Here is a 19,734-nt window from a genome sequence, read left to right on the forward strand (position 1 = left end):
GTAGAACTCTGCTCCATAGGGTTTTCAGTGGCTGATTTTTTGGAAGTAGATGGCCAGGTCTTTCTTCCAAGGAGCTTCTCGGTGGATTTGGTTAGCAGCCGTGCACATTAACAGTTTGCCCCACTGGCTTAGCTGTGTATTATTTTCTATTCCAATCTGGGTGGCCCACTGTCAGAATTGACCTATACATAGAATTTGTTTTGCACTGTACTTAATTTTGTGTGTGTGTGTATTAGTTTTCAACATTAAAAAAACATTGAAAGAGATTTCATATAAAAAGCTGGATTTCTGTTCTCCCTTGAAACAATAAAAGGGCTGCCAATAATAGGTCAACATTCCTGCTTGGCAGCAATGAGCTACAGCTGAGCAGCCAGGTGTCACCTTCAGATGGGCGTGTGGTTCCCATCACCCACAATCCCCATCACTTTACATCCTTGTTGCTTTGCTAACACAGGTTCATTGCTTGGTTCTTGTGAGCATTTGAGTTTGCACTCCTGCTGGATGGCTTCAGAGCTACTTTGGTAAATTCAGAGTTCACAAGCTCTCTGTTGTGAATCCAGTGTCTTGTGATATCTAAACGTCATCAACTGCATTTTTAGCTAATTCTGTTTCCTTTTGTTCATAAATCCTTTGAAATATCGGGACAAAAGTCTATCATACAGTCTTGCTCAGCATCCTTTCTTAAAATTGTCCCCCAGAATTTCCTATAAAACGCCCACATCTTCTTGGAAATACATCCTACATAAATGCTTCCCTCTCTGTGGTGGGAGGGGGCTCTGCAGATTTCTCTGCTTTAGATAAGAACATTTAGTTCATCCTCATTCTTAATAGGGGTGATATTGCCATCAAAGGGCCAAAAATTTGTTTTTGGAGGAGGCAAAAAGTCTTATTCTTTTTATGTATAAAACACTTATCATACCTTAACCAATATTAAGTGTATTTCTGGTATTAAAGTTCACAGGGGGCAAAAAAAAAAAAGATGAAAAAATAACTGCTTTAAACTGAGTGTTACCTGGATCACTATCCCACTGGCTCTTGTATAAACTTTCCTGTATGATTTCTTCTGGGGTTGAAAGGTGTGCACTGGCTGGCTCGCTGGAGTTTTCTGCTTAAGTGTTTCATGACTACTTAATAGTACAAACAAGGCTACATTTGCTTCTGCTGGTTTTTCAACCTGGAATTCTCTTTTTTGACACTTCACATGGCTACACTTTACCCATCTTTTCAAGGTTCTACAAAGTGTCATCTCTTCCTTTAAGGATGGTACCAGGCTGAAAAACTCTCATTCCACTAAAGTACCCATAGTAATTTCCTCAGACCTCCCCATGCCCACTGTCATTACTTTCTACCCCGTGTCATATCATTTCTCTCCACATCTCCCCATGTCTTCTTGTCTATAAGCTCCTTGAAGACATGTAGCATATGTGACGTAGCCTAAGGTCAACAACAGTGTCCACAATATTGTTTCTAAATGCTTGTAGAGTGAATGGATAAACGCATATGTTCTAGATTGTTCAAGAAGCATTTGTAGCATTCAGCACTGGTTCTGGCATCTAACAATCACTAAATTAACATGTTTCAAAAGGAGAAAATTTTTATATATAGCTATATCATCAAGGTATCCAAGTGACCTGAACGAAAACTCTAGCTAGTTAAACACGCTGCTTTTCTGTTCAAATCTGCTGGCCTTCTTTAACACACAGATGTTTCGATGTGCCAGTGTGTCCAAAAAAAAAAAACCAGGCAGGCAACTTAATTAGTAGCAGAGAGAGCTTCAACATCATCATCCTGATCTTCGTCCCCAAAGCCATCATCACATTTATTGCTAAGTTGCACATAATGTCACTATGCTTTTCTCATCAGCTTTCAAGTTTCTAGATAAGGCTTACCTCTTTTTTTGCACAAATGAGTATCTAGGGCTACTTTCCTCTTTCAACAATATTCTTGGTCGGCCTTTTGTTTTGCATTTCAATTCAAAATGTGAGAGTATACACACACATATACACACACAATAAGTTAAATGGTTTGCATTTACTTTTTAACAGTTTTATTAAGATGTAATTTACATACAACTCATCCATTCATTAAAACGTACAATTCAGTGATTTTCAGTATATTCTCAAAGCTGTGTAATCATCATCGCCATCTTATTTTAGAACAGTCTCATTACCTTAAAAAGAAACTCCATACCCATTAGTAGTCACTTACCATTATCAAGTCTTTCAGTCCATGAACACAGGATGTCTTCCTATTTATTTCAGTCTTTAATTTCTTTCAACAATCTCTTGTAGTTTTCAGAGCACAAGCTTTGTTATTTTTTGTACTTCATTCTTTGTGATGCTATTGAATGGAATGTTTTCTAAATTTTATTTTTGGATTGGTTTATTTTTAGTGTACAGAAGTTCAACTGAATTTTTAAAATTTATCTTATATTCTGCAAACTTGCTGACTTGTTTATTAGTTCTAATGGTTTTTTTCTAATGGATTCCTTTGGATTTCCTATATACAACATCATATCATATGCAAATAGATATAGTTTTTACTTCTTTCTTTACAATATTATGCTTTTTGCTTCTCTTTATTGACTAACTGTCCTCTCTAGAACTTCTAGCCCAATATTTGATAGAAATAGCAAGAGTGAATATCAATGTCTTTTTCCTTATCTTAGGCGAAAGCATTCACTCTGGGCTTTTTTTGTGTGTGTATATAGATGTCCTTCATCAGTTTCAGGAAGTTCCCTTCTATTTCTAGTTTGTTGAATGTTTTTGCCATCAAAGGATGCTGGATTTTGTCAAATGCTTTTTCTGAATTATTGAACTTATCACATAGTTTTTGTCCTTTATTCTATTGATATGCTGTATTACATTAATCGATTTTTGGAAATTAAACTAACCTTGTACTTCTGGGATAAATTGTACTTGGTCATGGCATACAATCTTTTCTATATGTTGCTGGATTTGGTTTATTAGTATTTTGTTGAGGATTTTTCTGTCTATATTCATAAGAGGTAATTAGTCTTCTTTTTTTTTTCCCCCTTATGATGTTCTGGCTGGTTCTGGAATCAAGGTGTAGTTACTTTTTATGTAAATTTTATTGACATATAGCATACATTCAGATAAGCACACGAATCATAATTGTATAGCTCAATGAATGAATTTTTATAAAGTATAATAAATACTCTTGTGTATCTTTCACCCAGATCAAGAAATAGAACATGATCAGAATTCCAGAAACTCACTTATATAATTTTATGTTTATTACCTCTCCTCCAAAAGAGAAATTTTGACTCTCAGCACCATAGATTAATTTTGCCCATTTTTAAAACTTATATAAGTGGAATCATATAGTAATTGCATTTTTTTTTTTTTTTTGGTCTGGCTTCTTTGATGCAATATTATGCTCATGAGATACAACCTTGTTGTGATTATAGTTCATTTTTATTGATGTGTTTGTTATATTCCATTGTATGAAGATGCCACAATTTATTTTTTCGTTCTATTGTAGATGGACATTTGGGAAGTTTCCAGATCTGAGTGATCTTTTGAACTTGTCTCATACTGTTATTTAGGCTCCATGTGCATGTTAAGGGTCACACATTATTCCAGCATAATTTGCAGATATGCTAAATCATATGCCCCATTGCCATACTTTATAGTGGGTCCCTTGACTATGGATAACCCAACCCTATGGTGTAAAATGGAAGAAGATCTTCCAATAAAACTAATTTATGACTTTTTTTTCTTCCTCATCCTGTGACACCCTGCTTTTTCATTAAGCTGACTGCTCTGCCTCTAGCAAAATGATGGGCCATAGCACTTACCACACTATATTGTCATTACCTATTTATACATAGTCTACTCTAGTAGAGTAGGCAGGAACTATGTCATATTTGTATTTCATTAATTCCTTAATGCAACAAGTATTAATTAAGCACATACTATGTGCCAATCACTTTATTAGACACTAGCTTCATCCCTGATCTTTTATGGTCTGGCAAAATAAACAGATCTTTCTCATTGGTCAGCATATTGCCTGTACAGCAGTGAGTTGATAAACATTTTTAACATTAAATTGCTCTGGTGGGTGGGTCTGGCTACAGGGAGGCAAGTGAGACCTAAAGCCTCCCCTTTTTTCAGAGAATTGTACTTGGTGCTAGAGATATATTTCCAAGTGCATAACGTTGTGATGTTTTAGGGTGAGAGTGGTAGATAAACATCTAGACAAACCAAGAAGTTGGGCTTTACTATTGTCCCTGGCTTCCTTTTCAGAAACGGGCAAAATTTCTCCGTGATTTCGAGAACTTCAAAGCTGCTTGTATCCCCTGGGAAAATAAAATTAAGGCGATTGAAAGTAAGTGTTCATCAGGTCTCATTAGATGGGGGAAGTTTTCCTAGATAAATATTTCATAAGTTTGTCGAATGTCTCTCTCAGTCTCCGGACTATTGGAAACACCAAAAACAAAAAGCAAACAAACCAACTACACTTTTTATTCCTCCTTCTCACACTGAGAAGATTGGGTAGCACTTACCAATCACGGCCCTGGAGGTTTCACTCCCACGTGCTTGGTTAGACCTAAACGTTCTCATTTTGAGCTTGTTTTCTCTCCTACACAGGGAAATCAGTATTGTTCACCATGATGTTAAGTCATACAATTAGAAAGGCAGGATTTTTAAAAAATTTTTTTGGCAATAAACATGACATTGAAAATATGTACTCTTATGAATGTTAGCCAGTAATCAAAGAACAGTGTCCAGAAAGAGTGAAGAAGTCTTAGCGCCTCATTTTCAAACCTCTGAAGTAGAATAAGCAATAATCCACTAGAAAATTGCTATTTGAATCTTCATACTATACTTTCATTTTGTGCAATATTCAGAGTGTACAGAAAAAGCAGGATAATATACCCAATCAAAAACCTGTTTAGTATAGTGTTCTAGACTTAGAATAAAGCAAATTAAAAAAATATATAAACATAATAGTAAATTATTAAAAAAAAATAGTAAGAATCTTAAGAAAACAGGGTAATATTTAAAAACTTTAGCGCATAATCTGGCCATACTCTGATTTCTAAGGGTTTTGATTAGGATCTGATTTCCCTCCATACCTCCCGAGATCACAAGGCAGGTTTTCCTGCTGGTTAAATGTGAAGTTGCATAATTAAAATGGAGGCTTCATAGGGAGATGACCCAGCTGATGGATATTTCACTGGCACGACTGGGCACATTTTAGGAGTGACTATCCCTTATTATTTCTGTCTCTCATTATTACATAGAAATGAGTTAAAAAACATTAACTCATTAATTGCAGCCTCTCCCACACAGTTTTTGTACCGTCTCTCTCTTATTTTCCTTTTAGCATTTAAAATTTAAAATACTATTTTTGATATCTTTTCGATATAATTTAATTTTGTGTTCACATTTCCCAATAGACATGAAAGCAGGGATTTTGTTTTGTTCCCTCCTGTATCCCTGGACCTAGAACATGCTTGGCATTTAATAAATGTGTGTTGAATAAAATTAAATACAGACACAGTCTCCAAATGTCTGCTATTCTAGGAAACAGAAGAAAAAATTTAGACACATGGAAAAGAACATAGATTATAGAATCCTTAAGTCTCATCAACTGAAATGTGGTAACTTGACAGGCGTTGAGGAATAAAAGGCTATTTGTAGCATTAAGATCCTGATACATTTTGTGTAGAAATAACTCTGAATTTGGTCCTTGCTTTGCGACAAATTAGCTGTTAGACTTTGAGCCAGTCATTTAATCCCTCTGGACCTTAGTCTACTCATTTATAAAATTATAGTGTTGAATCTTGATCAGTTGGGAGGTGTAGCTCAATACGTTTGTAATTAATCATAGTTTAAATACATTTGCAAATTATTTATTTTTAAAGTACACGAGGACAGGTTGCAGCCTATCCCAATGATAATGCCATGCTCACTTATAATAGCACAGACACAGATGGAGTTAGTTCTACTGCCAGAGATTGCACACAGAAATGAGTTTCACATAGACCGTCATCATCATGTGTGTCACAGTGGGAAAGCCAGATTGAGAGTTACTCAGTAATACCTTCAGTTATCTCCCTTTCTCTCCACTTCCCCAAGTAAATTTGGAACAGCCAAACTAGACAATTCAAGCAAATCTGGATTATTTTTTCTTCCATTATGTAATTTGTAATTTAGTTAGATTGTCTGTATTTTACCTTTAATGGTAGTTTGCCTCAACTGTGGAGAATTAACTCTTATTTCCTATTCCAACAACAATAACTACCAGCATTTGAGTGCCACCATGAGTCAGAACCCTACAGACATCATTTTATTTAGTCTTCAATGTACCTGCATATTCACGTTAGGCTTCCTACTTTAAAGTTGTGGTTAGATAGCTTTCCTAGAATAAGGTAGTAGAGGGGTGGAGTTAGACGGTGAAGGCTCTCTTTGTCCAAAACTTGTGTTTTTCATTGTGTGGCATGCTACTTTTTACTTTGTGGAAGATTTTGTTAACTTCTTTCTTTTAAAATATGTCTTATACCACGTCCTAAAGAAGACTCTATTAAGCTAACAGACTATAGTGGTTGCAGCCTTCCTTGTTAGTTATTCTTCAATCCTACCTCATTCAAATACAGATACACAAATACTCATAGGCTCTATTTACCTATATACATTTTCCCCCTTCATTTTTAGGAGTATATTTGCCGTGTTTTGTAAAACAGTGCTAATACATTCGGGGCAATTTTCCTTTTGAACGTCAGAATCATCTAACATATTTAATGTTCAGAATAAGCCCAAATTGATTGATTCATTAATTGAACAGATACTCACTGAGTGTCTACCACATACTGGGCATGTTTCTAGGCACTGGGGCTATGGCACTGACAAAAAAAGGTAAGGCTCCTATTCTCACTGAGCTTACATCCTGATTTGGGAAGATGCGTGCAGTTGGGTGGGGTGGGTAGGGAAGCCAGATCATGAATATAAGTAAATAAATAATGAAGGTGATTGTGGTGATGACATGTTTATGGAGGAGAGGCTGAGCTTCACTCCCCACAGACCTTCTAATCAGTCTTGTCCTCCTGTATGGCTCGATCTCTAAATAAATAGCAAACGAATGTTTTGTAAATATAATTTTAAAGGGATTCCAAATTACCAGGCTGCACTGGTTTTCCACAAAGCTCTATCCAATAATTGGCAGAATCAAGAGGAGAACTCAGGTCTCAGAGTCTAAAACTCATACTGTTTCTGTTATGCCGTTTTGATTCTAGTAATAGCTGGAGCCCTTTACTAGTATGAAACAGATATTCACCTTTATGGCATCTAACTTTTTTTTTTCATTAAAAAAAATAAATTTGATAATTCCTTCCACAGAGAGATGCGAGATGCTATGAAGTACACTACATAGGAATATCATGGGGTTTTACTGTTACACTAACCTTATCAAGAAACCATATCTAAAACCCCAGGGTGATCCAAGGGATACACTTTATTAGCCACATTGCATTTCCTATTTTGCTGAAGAAGTTGCATAGCTGGGAAATATAATGTATACCCACTGTGACCCCATTGTTACTATTAAAATCATGATGTCTCTCAAGCTGGAGATTCCAAATTGTTCTCAGAATTAAAATTTATTTGGTCCTTAATGTATATTTCCAGTAACCGTTGAGTCAGTTCCAACTGATGATGACTCTGCATGTGTCAGAGTGGAACTGTGCTTCATAGAGTTTTCAATGGCTGGTTTTTTGAAGTAGATTGCCAGGTCTTTCTTCCAAGGTACTATTAACCTTTCAATTAATAGAGAGTGCATTAACTGCACCATCTAGGGGTTCCTTAATATAAGTTACAGCATCAAAATTATGACATGATAGACCTATTTTCAGACTGGAAATAGCTGATAACAGGTAGCACTGAGCACAGAGTTTAAACGTCACGCTTCTCTGCTGGTCTAAGGGCTCCAGAAAATACAAATCGATTTTGTCATATTCATATTTAATTCCCTATCTTGTGACCTGTTTGAAAGAAACTAGCCTAATGTGATGGCATTTCATATTACACTTAAATAACAGGTTTCTTAATGGGTATATTCCCATTTAGAAATACTCATAGTTATCTGCTTGTCTTATTATCCATCTTTTGAAGAGGAAATTATACGTGATGACAGACAACAAATTACTTTGCCTTAATACTACATAAGCAGAGGAAGAGGGAAACTTTAACCTTAATTTAAAGGAAACACAAGACATTTCAGAACAAGAATATGTTTAAGTGGAAGGCCTCACATTATCACATACTTAAGATGCCCTTTTAATATTTTAGTCATTTACCATGAAAATAGCATTTATTAGTCAAATTAAAAAAAAGAGAAAAATGGTTGAAAAGGCAAATGTTTTATTATATATATATTTGTTCCACATAGATACATGTATATATTTCACTACAATTAAAAAATTAATAAAAAATGATCATTTAAGGGCACTATCCAAATTTGTGAATTTGAGTGGCCTTAGCTGCTTGGTGTATATTATCTATATTTATTCTTTCATACATATATATTCATTGTATATTTATTGTACATATATAATTTTTTTTTTATCTTAACTCAGTTTAACTATTAATTCTGAGAGGCAAATATGTCATTGTGGTTAAGAGGGATCTAGACTGGGGATCAAATACCTGTAAAGCAAGACTGCCTGGTTTTGAATCCTGGCTCCATCGTTTACTGCTTATGTAACCTTGGACAAGGAACTCTGAGTCTCAATCTTTATAAAAGGAGGCAACAATAATTCCCCTCAGAAGTGTTTGATGGTGATTAAATGAGTTAATACACAGAGTTCAAATAAGTGTCTGAAATAAATATTTGCTAAATTTTAGCTATTATAATGCTTAATAAATCTTGGTTCAGTCAAATGCTGATTCCCTCTTTTGCATTTAGGTATATTTTTTTATACTCTATACTTTTTTTTATACTTAAGGAATAATTTCCTAGAGGTTGTGAATGGGGTTGGGAAGAGGTGGGCCCTGGTGATAACCAGAAGAATAAAACTGCAAAAGGGTAAGAAGAAAAAAAGGAAAGAAGGACGGAAGAAAGGAAGGGAGGAAGGAAGAGCCAGTGTTCTGTGCTTGAGACCCTATACCAGAGAGTCTCATGTGTGTTTCCAGGAACAACTTACCCCTATACCGAGAGATGGAACTTTCCTCTAGTAAATGAGTAACTGCAATGACTAACGAGCTGGAAGTCCATTGCATTCAGCCTTCAATAAAACATGATGAGTGAAAACCGGCTGAGGCAGTCCTTGGGTAGTCATTACCAGAGAACATAGATAACAGCCACGAAATGATATGAAATCACTGGGAGCCTGGGGGGTGATCAGATGTCCTACGAGGGGCGGATCTGCTTTAGCATTTCAGCACACCAGCCAGGTGTCTGGCTACAGCAGCTGGGATGCATGTTTGTCCAAACCACATGCTCTTAGATGTCTTGTAGAACCCCACACCCCTCCACAATAGGAAATGGATCCAGGTCTCTCTTTTGAGCTTAAAGAAAAACAAATTTTTGGACTTCGAAATAATTGATTTCTTGCAAAATGTCTGTTTACAGAATAATCTCTGTAAATTCCTAAAAAAGAAAAAAAACTGCACTGTGCTATGGGAATAAGTAAGACGGTATCTAAGGAGTAGACTAAATCCCAGCAATAGAGGTATTACTCTCACGGGAGGTCAGCCTCATCGTAAAAAATAGAGGCCGGGATTTTCTTCCCATGATCTTCTCCACTCCTGTAATAATGCTTCTCCACTGGTAATGTTTCAAAACCAGGGAGCCTAAGAAAACCAATGTTCACTGGAGGCATGTGGCAGAATGAGGCAGCACAAAAGGGGCTGATGCAGGGACTGGCTGAGCCTGTTCATTATTTTATCTTGAGCAACAAAAAGGTTGGGAAAACTAGCAACTTGATCCCAAATCTTAAATGATACTCAAAAAATCTTTTGTACATGAATTCGAATTACTGCTGTTTCTTCCTCTTCCATTCTCTCCGTTAAGAGAAGGCTTTCATTTGTTTCTCTGTCAGTAAGAATTGGACAGATCACTTCACTCTTCACTATATTGGGTAGATGGAATTGACAGAATATTCCTGCCTATCCTTTCCCAATACAATCCCACAGCCAAGGTGACATTTTTCTTTTAAAATCACCCTTCTAAAATAACACGTGTCAAAGAGTTCTCGTCATATTTAGAGTAAAGTTCTCACTTTTTCCCTTAAGAAGCCCTACACATTGTGGCTTTGGGGTCCTTCTTCCTCCTCACCTGTAGCCACTTTCCCTCATTCATTGCACTCCAGCCACACTGGCCTTATTTTGTTCTTCAATTGCCCTAAGTTCTTGCCTATCTCAGGACCTTTGTCCTTGCTCTTTCCTCTGCTGAGGTGTTCTTCAGACCTCTGGGTCTTGCTGCCTCTTCTCTACTTTCGGACCTCTGCTCAAATGTCATCCTCTCTTATATGCCTCCTGTCATGGAATTATGTACCCCCCAAAATGTGTGTATCAACTTGGTTAGACCGTAATTCACAGTGTTCTGTGGTGGTCCTCCATTTTGTGATTGTAGTTTTATGTTAAGAAGATTAGGTCGGGATTGTAACACCACCCTTACTCAGATCACCTCCCTGATCCAAGGTGGAGGGAGTTTCCCTGGGGCATGGCCTGCACCACCTTTTATCTCTCAAGAGATGAAAGGAAAGGGAAGCAAGCAGAGAGTTGGGGAACTCATACCACCAAGAAACAAGCACCAGGAGCAGAGCACGTCCTTTAGACCCAGGGTTCCCGTGCAGAAAAGCTCCTAGTCCAGGGGAAGATTGACGAGAAAGACCTTCCTCCAGAGCTGACAGAGAGAGAAAAGCCTTTCCCTGGAGCTGACGCCCTGAATTTGAACTTGTAGCCTACTAGACTGTGAGAAAATAAATTGTTCTATGTTAAAGTCATCCACTTGTGGTATTTCTGTTATACCAGCACTAGATAACTAAGGCATCTCCCTCAGCAAACCTATTTAAAGAAACTCCTCTCAATATTTTACCTTCCTCCCTGCAGAACCTATCTGACTATTGTGTTATTTTTTCTCATAACTGTTATTGTTTCCACACTTCCTAAAATATAAGTCATATCATGACTGGGAGCCTGTCTGTGACGTTGTTAGTGTCTAAAATAACACTGGCAGAAGATACTTAGTAAAAATGTGTGGAGTGAATGACTGAATTTCCAGTTCTACAATGTACTTGTGGAATAGCGCCAATAAGAGGAAACGGCATAGGACAATCCATAGGATAACCATCCATTAGAGAGGTGATAAACCTTTTTGAGAAGAGCATTATTTACCCAAGAAAAAGGAGAAAGGACTGTATTAGTTTCAATTATAAACAGTTATAATTATAACCATAGCTAACTACTTGCCTGGCAGGGCAGTAACCACTTTACCTTTATTTGCTCATTTACCTGTATTAACTCAGAGAATAAAATAGCCTCTTTAAGGAATAGTAATAGCTGCTCAGTTAAAGGCAGCTCTCTCATATATACTCTGAACGGTAGGTCACAACCATTCTATACAACTACTTCTACATACGTAGGAGGCACTTCCGTCATGATGGACGTTTTCTCTCCCTGGATAGAAAAAGAAGAATGGTAGAGGATGTAAACGTGAAAAGAACACATGTCTAACAATGAGCAGATTTATTTTGGAGGGCCACCAAGACAGAGCTTTTCTTTTCTTTTGTTTTGACCCCCCTTCCAATGTTGTATTTTCTTCTTAATAGGTCAGTTTGGATCATCAGTGGCCTCCTATTTCCTCTTCTTGAGATGGATGTATGGAGTAAATATGGTTCTCTTTATCCTGACGTTCAGCCTCATCATGTTACCAGAGGTGAGTGAGACTCTGACTTCCAGTTATGAAAACATGTTGAAACAGGTTTCTCATGTGACCACTCTCCCAGAAGAGCCCTTTGCTCTTCTTTAAGAGTAGGGCAAATTGACTACGTTAGAGTCATAGTAGTATACAATGTGTATATATGTATATAAAACCAAAAAACCAAACCCAGTGCCGTCGAGTTGATTCTGACTCATAGTGACCCTATAGGACAGAGTAGAACTGCCCCGCAGAGTTTCCAAGGAGCACCTGGCGGATTCAAACTGCCGACCCCTCAGTTAGCAGCCACAGCACTTAACCACTACTCCACTAGGGTTTCCATATATATATATATATATATATATATGCACATATATAAAACACTATGACTCTAATGTAGTCAGTTTGTCCTACTCCATACCTATATGTGGAGCCCTGATGGTGCAGTGATTAAGCACTCAGCGACTAACCAAAAGGTTGGTGGTTCAAACCCACTAGCTGGTCCATGGGAGAAATATGTGGCACTCTGCTTCTGTAAAGATTACAGCCTTGGAAACCCTATGGAGCAGTTCCACTCTGTCCCATAAGAATGCTATGAGTCAGAATCAATTTGATGGCAACGGGTTTCTGTGTGATATATATATAAATAAATACATAGGTTGGAGTTGCTGGGTGGTCTAAACAGATATCGTGCTCAGCTGCTAACGGAAAGGTTGGAAGTTCGAGTCCATTCAGAGACATCTCAGAAGAAAGGCCTGGTGATCTACTTCCAAAAAATCAGTCAGTGAAAACCTTATGGAACCCAGTTCTACTCTGACACACGTGGGGTCACCAGGAATCAACATTGATTTCACAGAAATTAGTTTGGTTAATATATAGGTTGACTTTCAAAATGGTGACTATGGGCCAAGGGTCCTAATCCCTGATCCAGAGGGTGCATAAGCCTCCTGATATCACATGTAAAATGTTGTATATATGTTCAAATATGTATTTTTATGTGGTGAGGGCTTGTGGCTTCTATCAGCTTGTCAGTGTAAGACCTATGCCCAAATGTTAAGAACCATTGCTCAAGAGGAAGGCTTTGACACCTTGTGATATGTGTCTATTTTGCTAAGTTTGCTTTAGAAGAAATGCTTTTTAATTCAACTCAAGGATTCAGGTTTTCTATAGTGAATAAACACAATTTCTTTTTTCCCCAAGATATAAATACAGTAAGATGCCCTAAGACACACACACACACACACGTGCATGCACACACACACACACACACGCCAGAGGGGTAGGGGTAGGTAGAGTCTCTTGACACCAAAGCCAAAAAGGGGAATAATGCAGATCATGGGTCCAGACAGAGGAAGAAGGCAAAGCCTCAAGCTGATGTGGGAGAAGTATTGACTAAAGCCAAGAAACAAGAGCAAGGTTGGGGTCTTCACCCACATGAAGTTAAATGACTTGGAATCTTGGGATCCCTATCTTACAAAAGGTGGGTTAGGCTTTATCTAACCTACAAAGCACATTTTCAGGTACCAGGATATCAAGGCCAATTTGTTCATTAGAGCAACATGTCAAAACTTGGTGTTTTAAGTGACTTCTTATCCCCGTAGAGTCAAATCAGTACTAGTTTCTTTATCAAGTCTCCCCAATAGCATAATAACAGTAACGCCTTATATTCATAATGAGTTTGTAGTTTTTAACAGTGCAAAGCACTTTCACTTCTTCTACTTACTAAGCCTCACAAAAGAAATTATGCAGTGAATTATGGAAGTTTTTCTCCCCCTATTTTAGAAATGAGGAAACTGAATCACGGAGTGCTTTGTGACTTAGTATTTCAGAAAAAGATTTATTATTATAATTGTTACTGTTTAAAAGGATGACCTGGGACTAGGGCCCATGATTCTTCTATCTTTTGTTCCAAGATTTTGCATTCTAATCCACTAGTCCTATAATCTCTGAGCTAATTCTGGGGTTTCTAAGGTTACTCGGTTTGTAAAGGATGGCACATAGTTCGTCTTCTAAGTGAAAAGTTTTATGTGATTCAGCAGAATGTGTGTATATTATCTGTTTTAAACTAACCCCAGCGTTGTTCATTCTTATCTCTCAGGAAACCTGAAACTCCTCCATTCCGTTACCCAGTCACTATGACACTATTTAGTGTCAGAGGCAGGGCATAAATGTAGTTTTATCCTTCTGCATTTACTCTTTCCCCCACACCATGCTGCCTCCATGTGGAGGAAATGAACAGTTGTAGCCAATTCATTTGAACCATATAAAATTGCAGAATGTCTAATACATTGTGGATGGAGCTAATATGGAAATCCTGGTGGAATAGTGGTTAAGTGCTACAGCTGCTAACCAACGGGTTGGCAGTTCGAATCCACTAGGTGCTCCTTGGAAACTCTGTGGGGCAGTTCTACTCTGTCCTGTAGGGTCATTATGAGTTGGAATCTACTAGGCTGCAATGGGTTTGGTTTTGGTTTGAAGCTAATATATATTACATTGGATGTACTCCCAGAGCTAGGAAGCATATTGACTTTGGATGCTTTTTTACAGAATGGTATTGGATCCTCAGGGGCATCCTGTTTTCTGGTCAGTGACCACCAATTCCATCAGGAGAACAAAGGGGGATGGGCACACTGCATGTTGACTTTACAGAACCACCAGAGGCAAGTGATGGTCACTGCCTCAGAAAAAGGCTACATTGTTCAGCTGCCTCTACCCAGCAGCCTCGCCCAGCATTCCTCTGAAGCAGGTGCCCTTTTGCCCCAAGCCCCTGGACAAGCCTGAGACCCTCATCTCCTTTGTCCTTTGTGGCTCCCAACTTTGGGGCTTGAAACTATGTGAAAAGCCCACTTTCTGTTTGTTCAGTCCCAGGGAACCTGATGGGCTGAAGGATTGCCCTAGAAGGTCATACAGCTTGAGTGGAGGGAGTGAGTAGGGGCTGAAATCCAGCCTGCACCCAGTCAAGTGCTGCACCCAGGCTTCAATTGCATTCGTTGTCTACCCTGTTGTCATGGAAGGTGTTATGGATTGAATCGGGTCCCCCCAAAATGTGTCAATTTGACTAGTCCATGATTCCGAGTATTGTGTGATTGTCCACCATTTTGTCATCTGATTTGATTTTCATATGTGTAGTAAATCCTACCTCTATGATGTTAATGAGGTAGGATTAGTGGCAGTTATGTTAATGAGGCAGGACTCAATATACAAATTAGGTTGTGTCTTAAATCGATCTCTTTTGAGATATTAAAGAGAAGAGTGAGCAGAGAGACAGGGGGACCTCATACTACCAAAAAACAAGAGCCAGGAGAATAGCATGTCTTTTGGACCCAGGGTCCCTGTGCTGAGAAGCTCCTGGATCAGGGAAGATTGATGACAAGAATCTCATCCCAGAGTCGATGAGAGAGAAAGCCTTCCCCTGGAGCTGGCACCCTGAATTTGCACTTCTAGCCTCCTAGACTTTAAGAGAATACATTTCTCTTTGTTAAAGTCATCCACTTGTGGTATTTCTGTTATAGCAACACTTCATGATTAAGATACAATTTGGTGTGAGGAGAGTGGGGTGCTGCTCTAACAGATACCTAAAGTGTGGAAGTGGTTTTGAAACTGTGAATGAATAGAGGCTGGAAGAGTTTTAAAGTGCCTAATGGAAAAAGCCTAGATTATCTTGAAGGGACTGTTGGTGGAATTATGAACATCTAGGACAATGCTCCTGAAGATTCCGAAGGAAATGAAGAGAGCTGTTACACTGGAGATGGCACAGATGACAAGAAGCAGTGGCAGAACTAGGAGACCAGCACTGCAGCCAATCCGAAGAGCAAGAGAGCTGAGTCTCTTCCGGCTGAAGCTTACTGGCAGAGTGGGGTGCCTCCAGGCACTCGTCAGTGAAGCTACAGAGCTTTGGAACATTTGCCTCAGCAGGGCAGACTCAAGCAGTGAGGCCTGAGGGACTAAGAGGCCAAGAAAACAGGAAGCAGAAGCTGAACAGACAAGGAACACAAGAAGCAGAGCTGCCCCAGTCTCAAAGGGCATGCCACAACCTCTGGGGTCTCAAAGGGTGGAGTCACCACTCAGACAGACTAGGAGAGTGGGGCCACCCAAAGCCAAGGTAGCAAAGTTGCGGTTCCAGTAGGCCTGGAAGGCAGAGCTGAAGCTCAGGGTCGAGGGACCTCTACTCAGGATCTGGAGACTGTGGCAATTACCTAGAGTCTGGAGGGCAAGGCCGTTGTGTAAATGGTCTCAGAGAACAGAGGATTATTTCCAAGCCGTTAGGGCTGATGTGTTCTGCTGATTATCATGCCTGTTATCCCTTCTTCCCCTCCAATTTCTCCCATTTATAATGAAAATGTCTAGCTTGTGCCTGTTCTGCCATTGTACTTTGAAAGAAAATAACTTGTATTCTAGATTTCACAAATTAATTTTGCAGAAGATGAGATTTTGAACTTGGAGTTAAGATTTGCTATGATATGATGAGGTTAATATATTTCACATGTGGCAAGGACATAAATTTTGGGGGGCCAAAGGGCGGAATGTCATGGATTGAATTGTGTCCCCCCAAAGATGTGTGTCAAGTTGGCTAGTTCATGATTCTGAGTATTATGTGATTGTCCACTATTTTGTCCTCTGATGTGATCTTCCTATGTGTTGTAAATCCTACGTCTATGAAGTTAATGAGGTGGGATTAACAGCAGTTATGTTAATGAGGCAGGACTCAATCTACAAAATTAGGTTGTGTCTAGAATCAGTCTCTTTCAAGACATAAAAGAGTAGTGAGCAGAGATACAGGGAGACCTCACACCACCAAGAAATTAGTGACAGGAGCAGAACTCATCCTTTTAACCTGAGGTCCCTGAACTGAGAAGCTCCTCAACTGGGGAAGATGGAAGACAAAGATCTTACCCCAGAGTCGACAAAGAGAAAATTTCCCCTGGAGCTGGCACCCTGAATTCAGACTTCTAGCCTCCTAGGCTGTGAGAGAAAAAATTTCTTTTTGTTAAAGCCATCCACTTGCGGTATTTGTTATAGCAGCACTAGATGACTAAGACAGAAGGGAAGCTTTCATCTTCACATAAGGAGCAGCATCTGCTTGGCAAGCCATATGCCTACCCTAAGGGTCCCACCAGTTGCTGCCAAGTTGATTCTGACTCATAGCAGAGGGTGGAGGGGTACTTTTTTCCAGTTCTCAAAAGGCATCTGGCTATGACCCTTTTCTTGGCACTTCACCGCCTGGCTGCTCCCCAATAAGCTTCTTTCCTATTAGGTGGCACAAGTTCAGGGCAGCAAACTTGAAATAGTGTTGAAGCAGATATTCTAACCAGGCACTGCATTCCCTCCTTGTTGACACCCTCAAATTGTGTGAGTGGTTCTCTTGAGTCCTCCCTTGACATTAGGGAAAGAATATGCCCCCCCCATCCCAGCCCTAAGGGGTATTCGTATATGAAGATGTGGGTAGTATAGTTTTCTTGAGTACTGTAGTCCCCTGAAAGGCCACCTCTCTTCTTTCCAGACCTCCCCTAAGTTGGACCAATTTGGAGCTGGTAGTGGGTGGTGGGGCCTCTCAGCAAGCCTTCTGGGGAATGTGGTTGGCCCCAACTGCTGGTGGTCTGCTGAACTTGGAATGTAGGGTCCTTAGCACTCCCTTTGTTCTTAACTCTGCTTTTAGTAGTCGATGCCCAGAACATTGGACCCCACATGGAGGCCCACAAAAGTCCCCAGGAAAAAGCTTCAGAAGTGCTTTAAAACAAAACCATTTGTGATCACATGTGTGGTTCAGACTTTGTTTCTAATTGTTAACTGCTTCTTATGCTTCTCTGTGTAGTACCTCTGGGGTTTGCCATATGGCAGTTTACCTAGGAAAACAGTACCCAGAGCTGAAGAGGCATCTGCAGCGAACTTTGGTGTGCTCTACGACTTCAATGTAAGTGTCTTCACCCATCTGTGTTGGTGGGAGGATGGATTTCACCTTACTCTCTGAAACTCTGAACCCTCTTGGCCTCCTCTTCCAGGCCTGGATGAATGTCTTAAGAGAACGTGACATCACAGTGATGCTCACACAGTATTATAAGGTGATCTAAGTAGACAGCCCGGTATTCCTTCTATCATGGCCTTGATCAAAACTCCTTGAGCTTCTTGAAGACTCAGAATTATTCACTTTCAGAAAATTCAGAGAAGTCAGTAGAAAAAGACATGATTCAGGCCTAAGAAAGAAATGACTGTGGTGCTTGAACAGTCTAATTGGGCCCTGGGTTGGTCTGTTGTATCTCAGAAGGCTACTGTGCCAGGTTAGCTAACCCATTCCATCTAATGCAGGTGAAGAGTACTAGAAAATGATTAAAAGTCTACATTTATAAAACACTGTAAAATAAATGCAAGCATGATCTCTTGTGGTAGAGGAGCCTGTAGGATGGGAAGGGTCAGAAGACCTTTAGTGTGCAGGTAGTGGAGGTTGTAAGGAGCTATACCGAACTTCATCTGAGAAACTTGGAGACCCACTCCCCAACCTGGAAGCTCAGTGCTCTGTCACTTACATGCATGTGTCACAGCACATCCAAATTCTCTTTAATTAATAGCGAACAAGTACTGTTTAATATTTTATATATATGCAAAGTCAGGCAGCCTTGTGGCTTTTCAAAGTCATAATTTACCATTTACAAAGCACCCTATTTTGGGCCCTTTTATTGAGTTCCTGGTAATCCATTGTATTGATCAGGAGGGGAATTTATTTAATTAAAATAGGAAGAAATAGGGAGATTACTATACATGTCATGGATCAAATTGGCAGAAGTGATATGATTGGAATCAGTAGAATTATAAAAACAAGTTTAAATCTGTAAAAAGAGGGTATCTTTCTTGGCAAGATACCTGGAGACGCAAGAATGACACAGGAATGAAAAAGAGGAAGAGGCTGTGCCGTTTTGATTTTCTTGTAAGGGAGAAAGAGGGAGGAACTTGGTAGAATTGGGAAGGAGCTTGAGCTGGTGTCAGAGTGTGAGATCATATGGGTAAAGATTTGAGTTGTGAATAAGGGGACATGTATTCAGCTTTCAACTTGAGAATATCTTGTATATTGCACTTGGATAAATGGTGATTCCATTTTGTCTCCTTTTTCTGCTGGTCATCCTAGGTGGTAGAAATTGTGGAAGAGGGAGTTAACACTTATTATGTGCTAAGAAGACACATACATTAAATTTTATCTTCATAATAATTCTTCAAGTTGGAGATTATTAATCGTTTTACACTTGAGGATTGGTTAACTTGCCAAAGACAGCATGGATAATCAGGAGAAGAACAGAAATTCAAACTAAAGTGTGTCTGACTTCAATGTCAAATTGCTTGCTTACATATTATCCTAAGCCTATTCCTTCTGCCCACTTTTGCCACATCCCATCCTTGAGGCCTATGATCTGACCTCAGAGGAATCTGGACATGGGCATTCTGAATGTTAACAAACAGGAGTTAGTTCCTTATTTAACCTGCACTGGCAGCTCTTTTAAGTAACACTCTTCCAAAGTAAAGACATATCTTTACTTTGAACATATCTCAGCTTTCTTAAGTTCCTTCATCTCTCATTGCACTGGCCACATTCAGGAGAGAGAGTTTTTTTTGTGATTCACCCAGAATAACGCATCTTTTCTTTTAGGAGTATATTAGTAGTTTAAATTCATCTTTATTTTCAGGGATCCATTTTGAAGAGATGTATCATTTCAGGTCTCCTGAAAAGATACCAAGATAAGATTAGGAGCAGAACAGGCAAGTCTAGTGAGATCAAAATTTGTTAGTGGTTACCAGGGGCAGGAAGGAGGAGAGGGAGGACTCATTGCTTAGGACTGTTAACGGTGATGGAAAAATTTAGAAACG

At 39.1% G+C, this 19,734-nt stretch overlaps 1 protein-coding gene across 1 annotated transcript in view; it reads left to right on the top strand.

Annotated features, from left to right (window-relative positions):
• The window catches only part of TMC1 (transmembrane channel like 1), a 143,433-nt gene that overhangs the window by 63,917 nt on the left and 59,782 nt on the right, over positions 1-19,734 (top strand). Inside the window, exons 6-8 of the mRNA XM_049895003.1 lie at positions 4,269-4,350; positions 11,795-11,901; positions 17,696-17,794. Of these exons, the coding sequence (XP_049750960.1) occupies positions 4,269-4,350; positions 11,795-11,901; positions 17,696-17,794 (288 nt within the window). The remainder of the gene's footprint in view (positions 1-4,268; positions 4,351-11,794; positions 11,902-17,695; positions 17,795-19,734) is intronic.

The sequence above is a fragment of the Elephas maximus genome, chromosome 9 (assembly GCF_024166365.1).
Source record: "Elephas maximus indicus isolate mEleMax1 chromosome 9, mEleMax1 primary haplotype, whole genome shotgun sequence".
Classification (NCBI taxonomy): Eukaryota; Metazoa; Chordata; class Mammalia; order Proboscidea; family Elephantidae; genus Elephas; species Elephas maximus.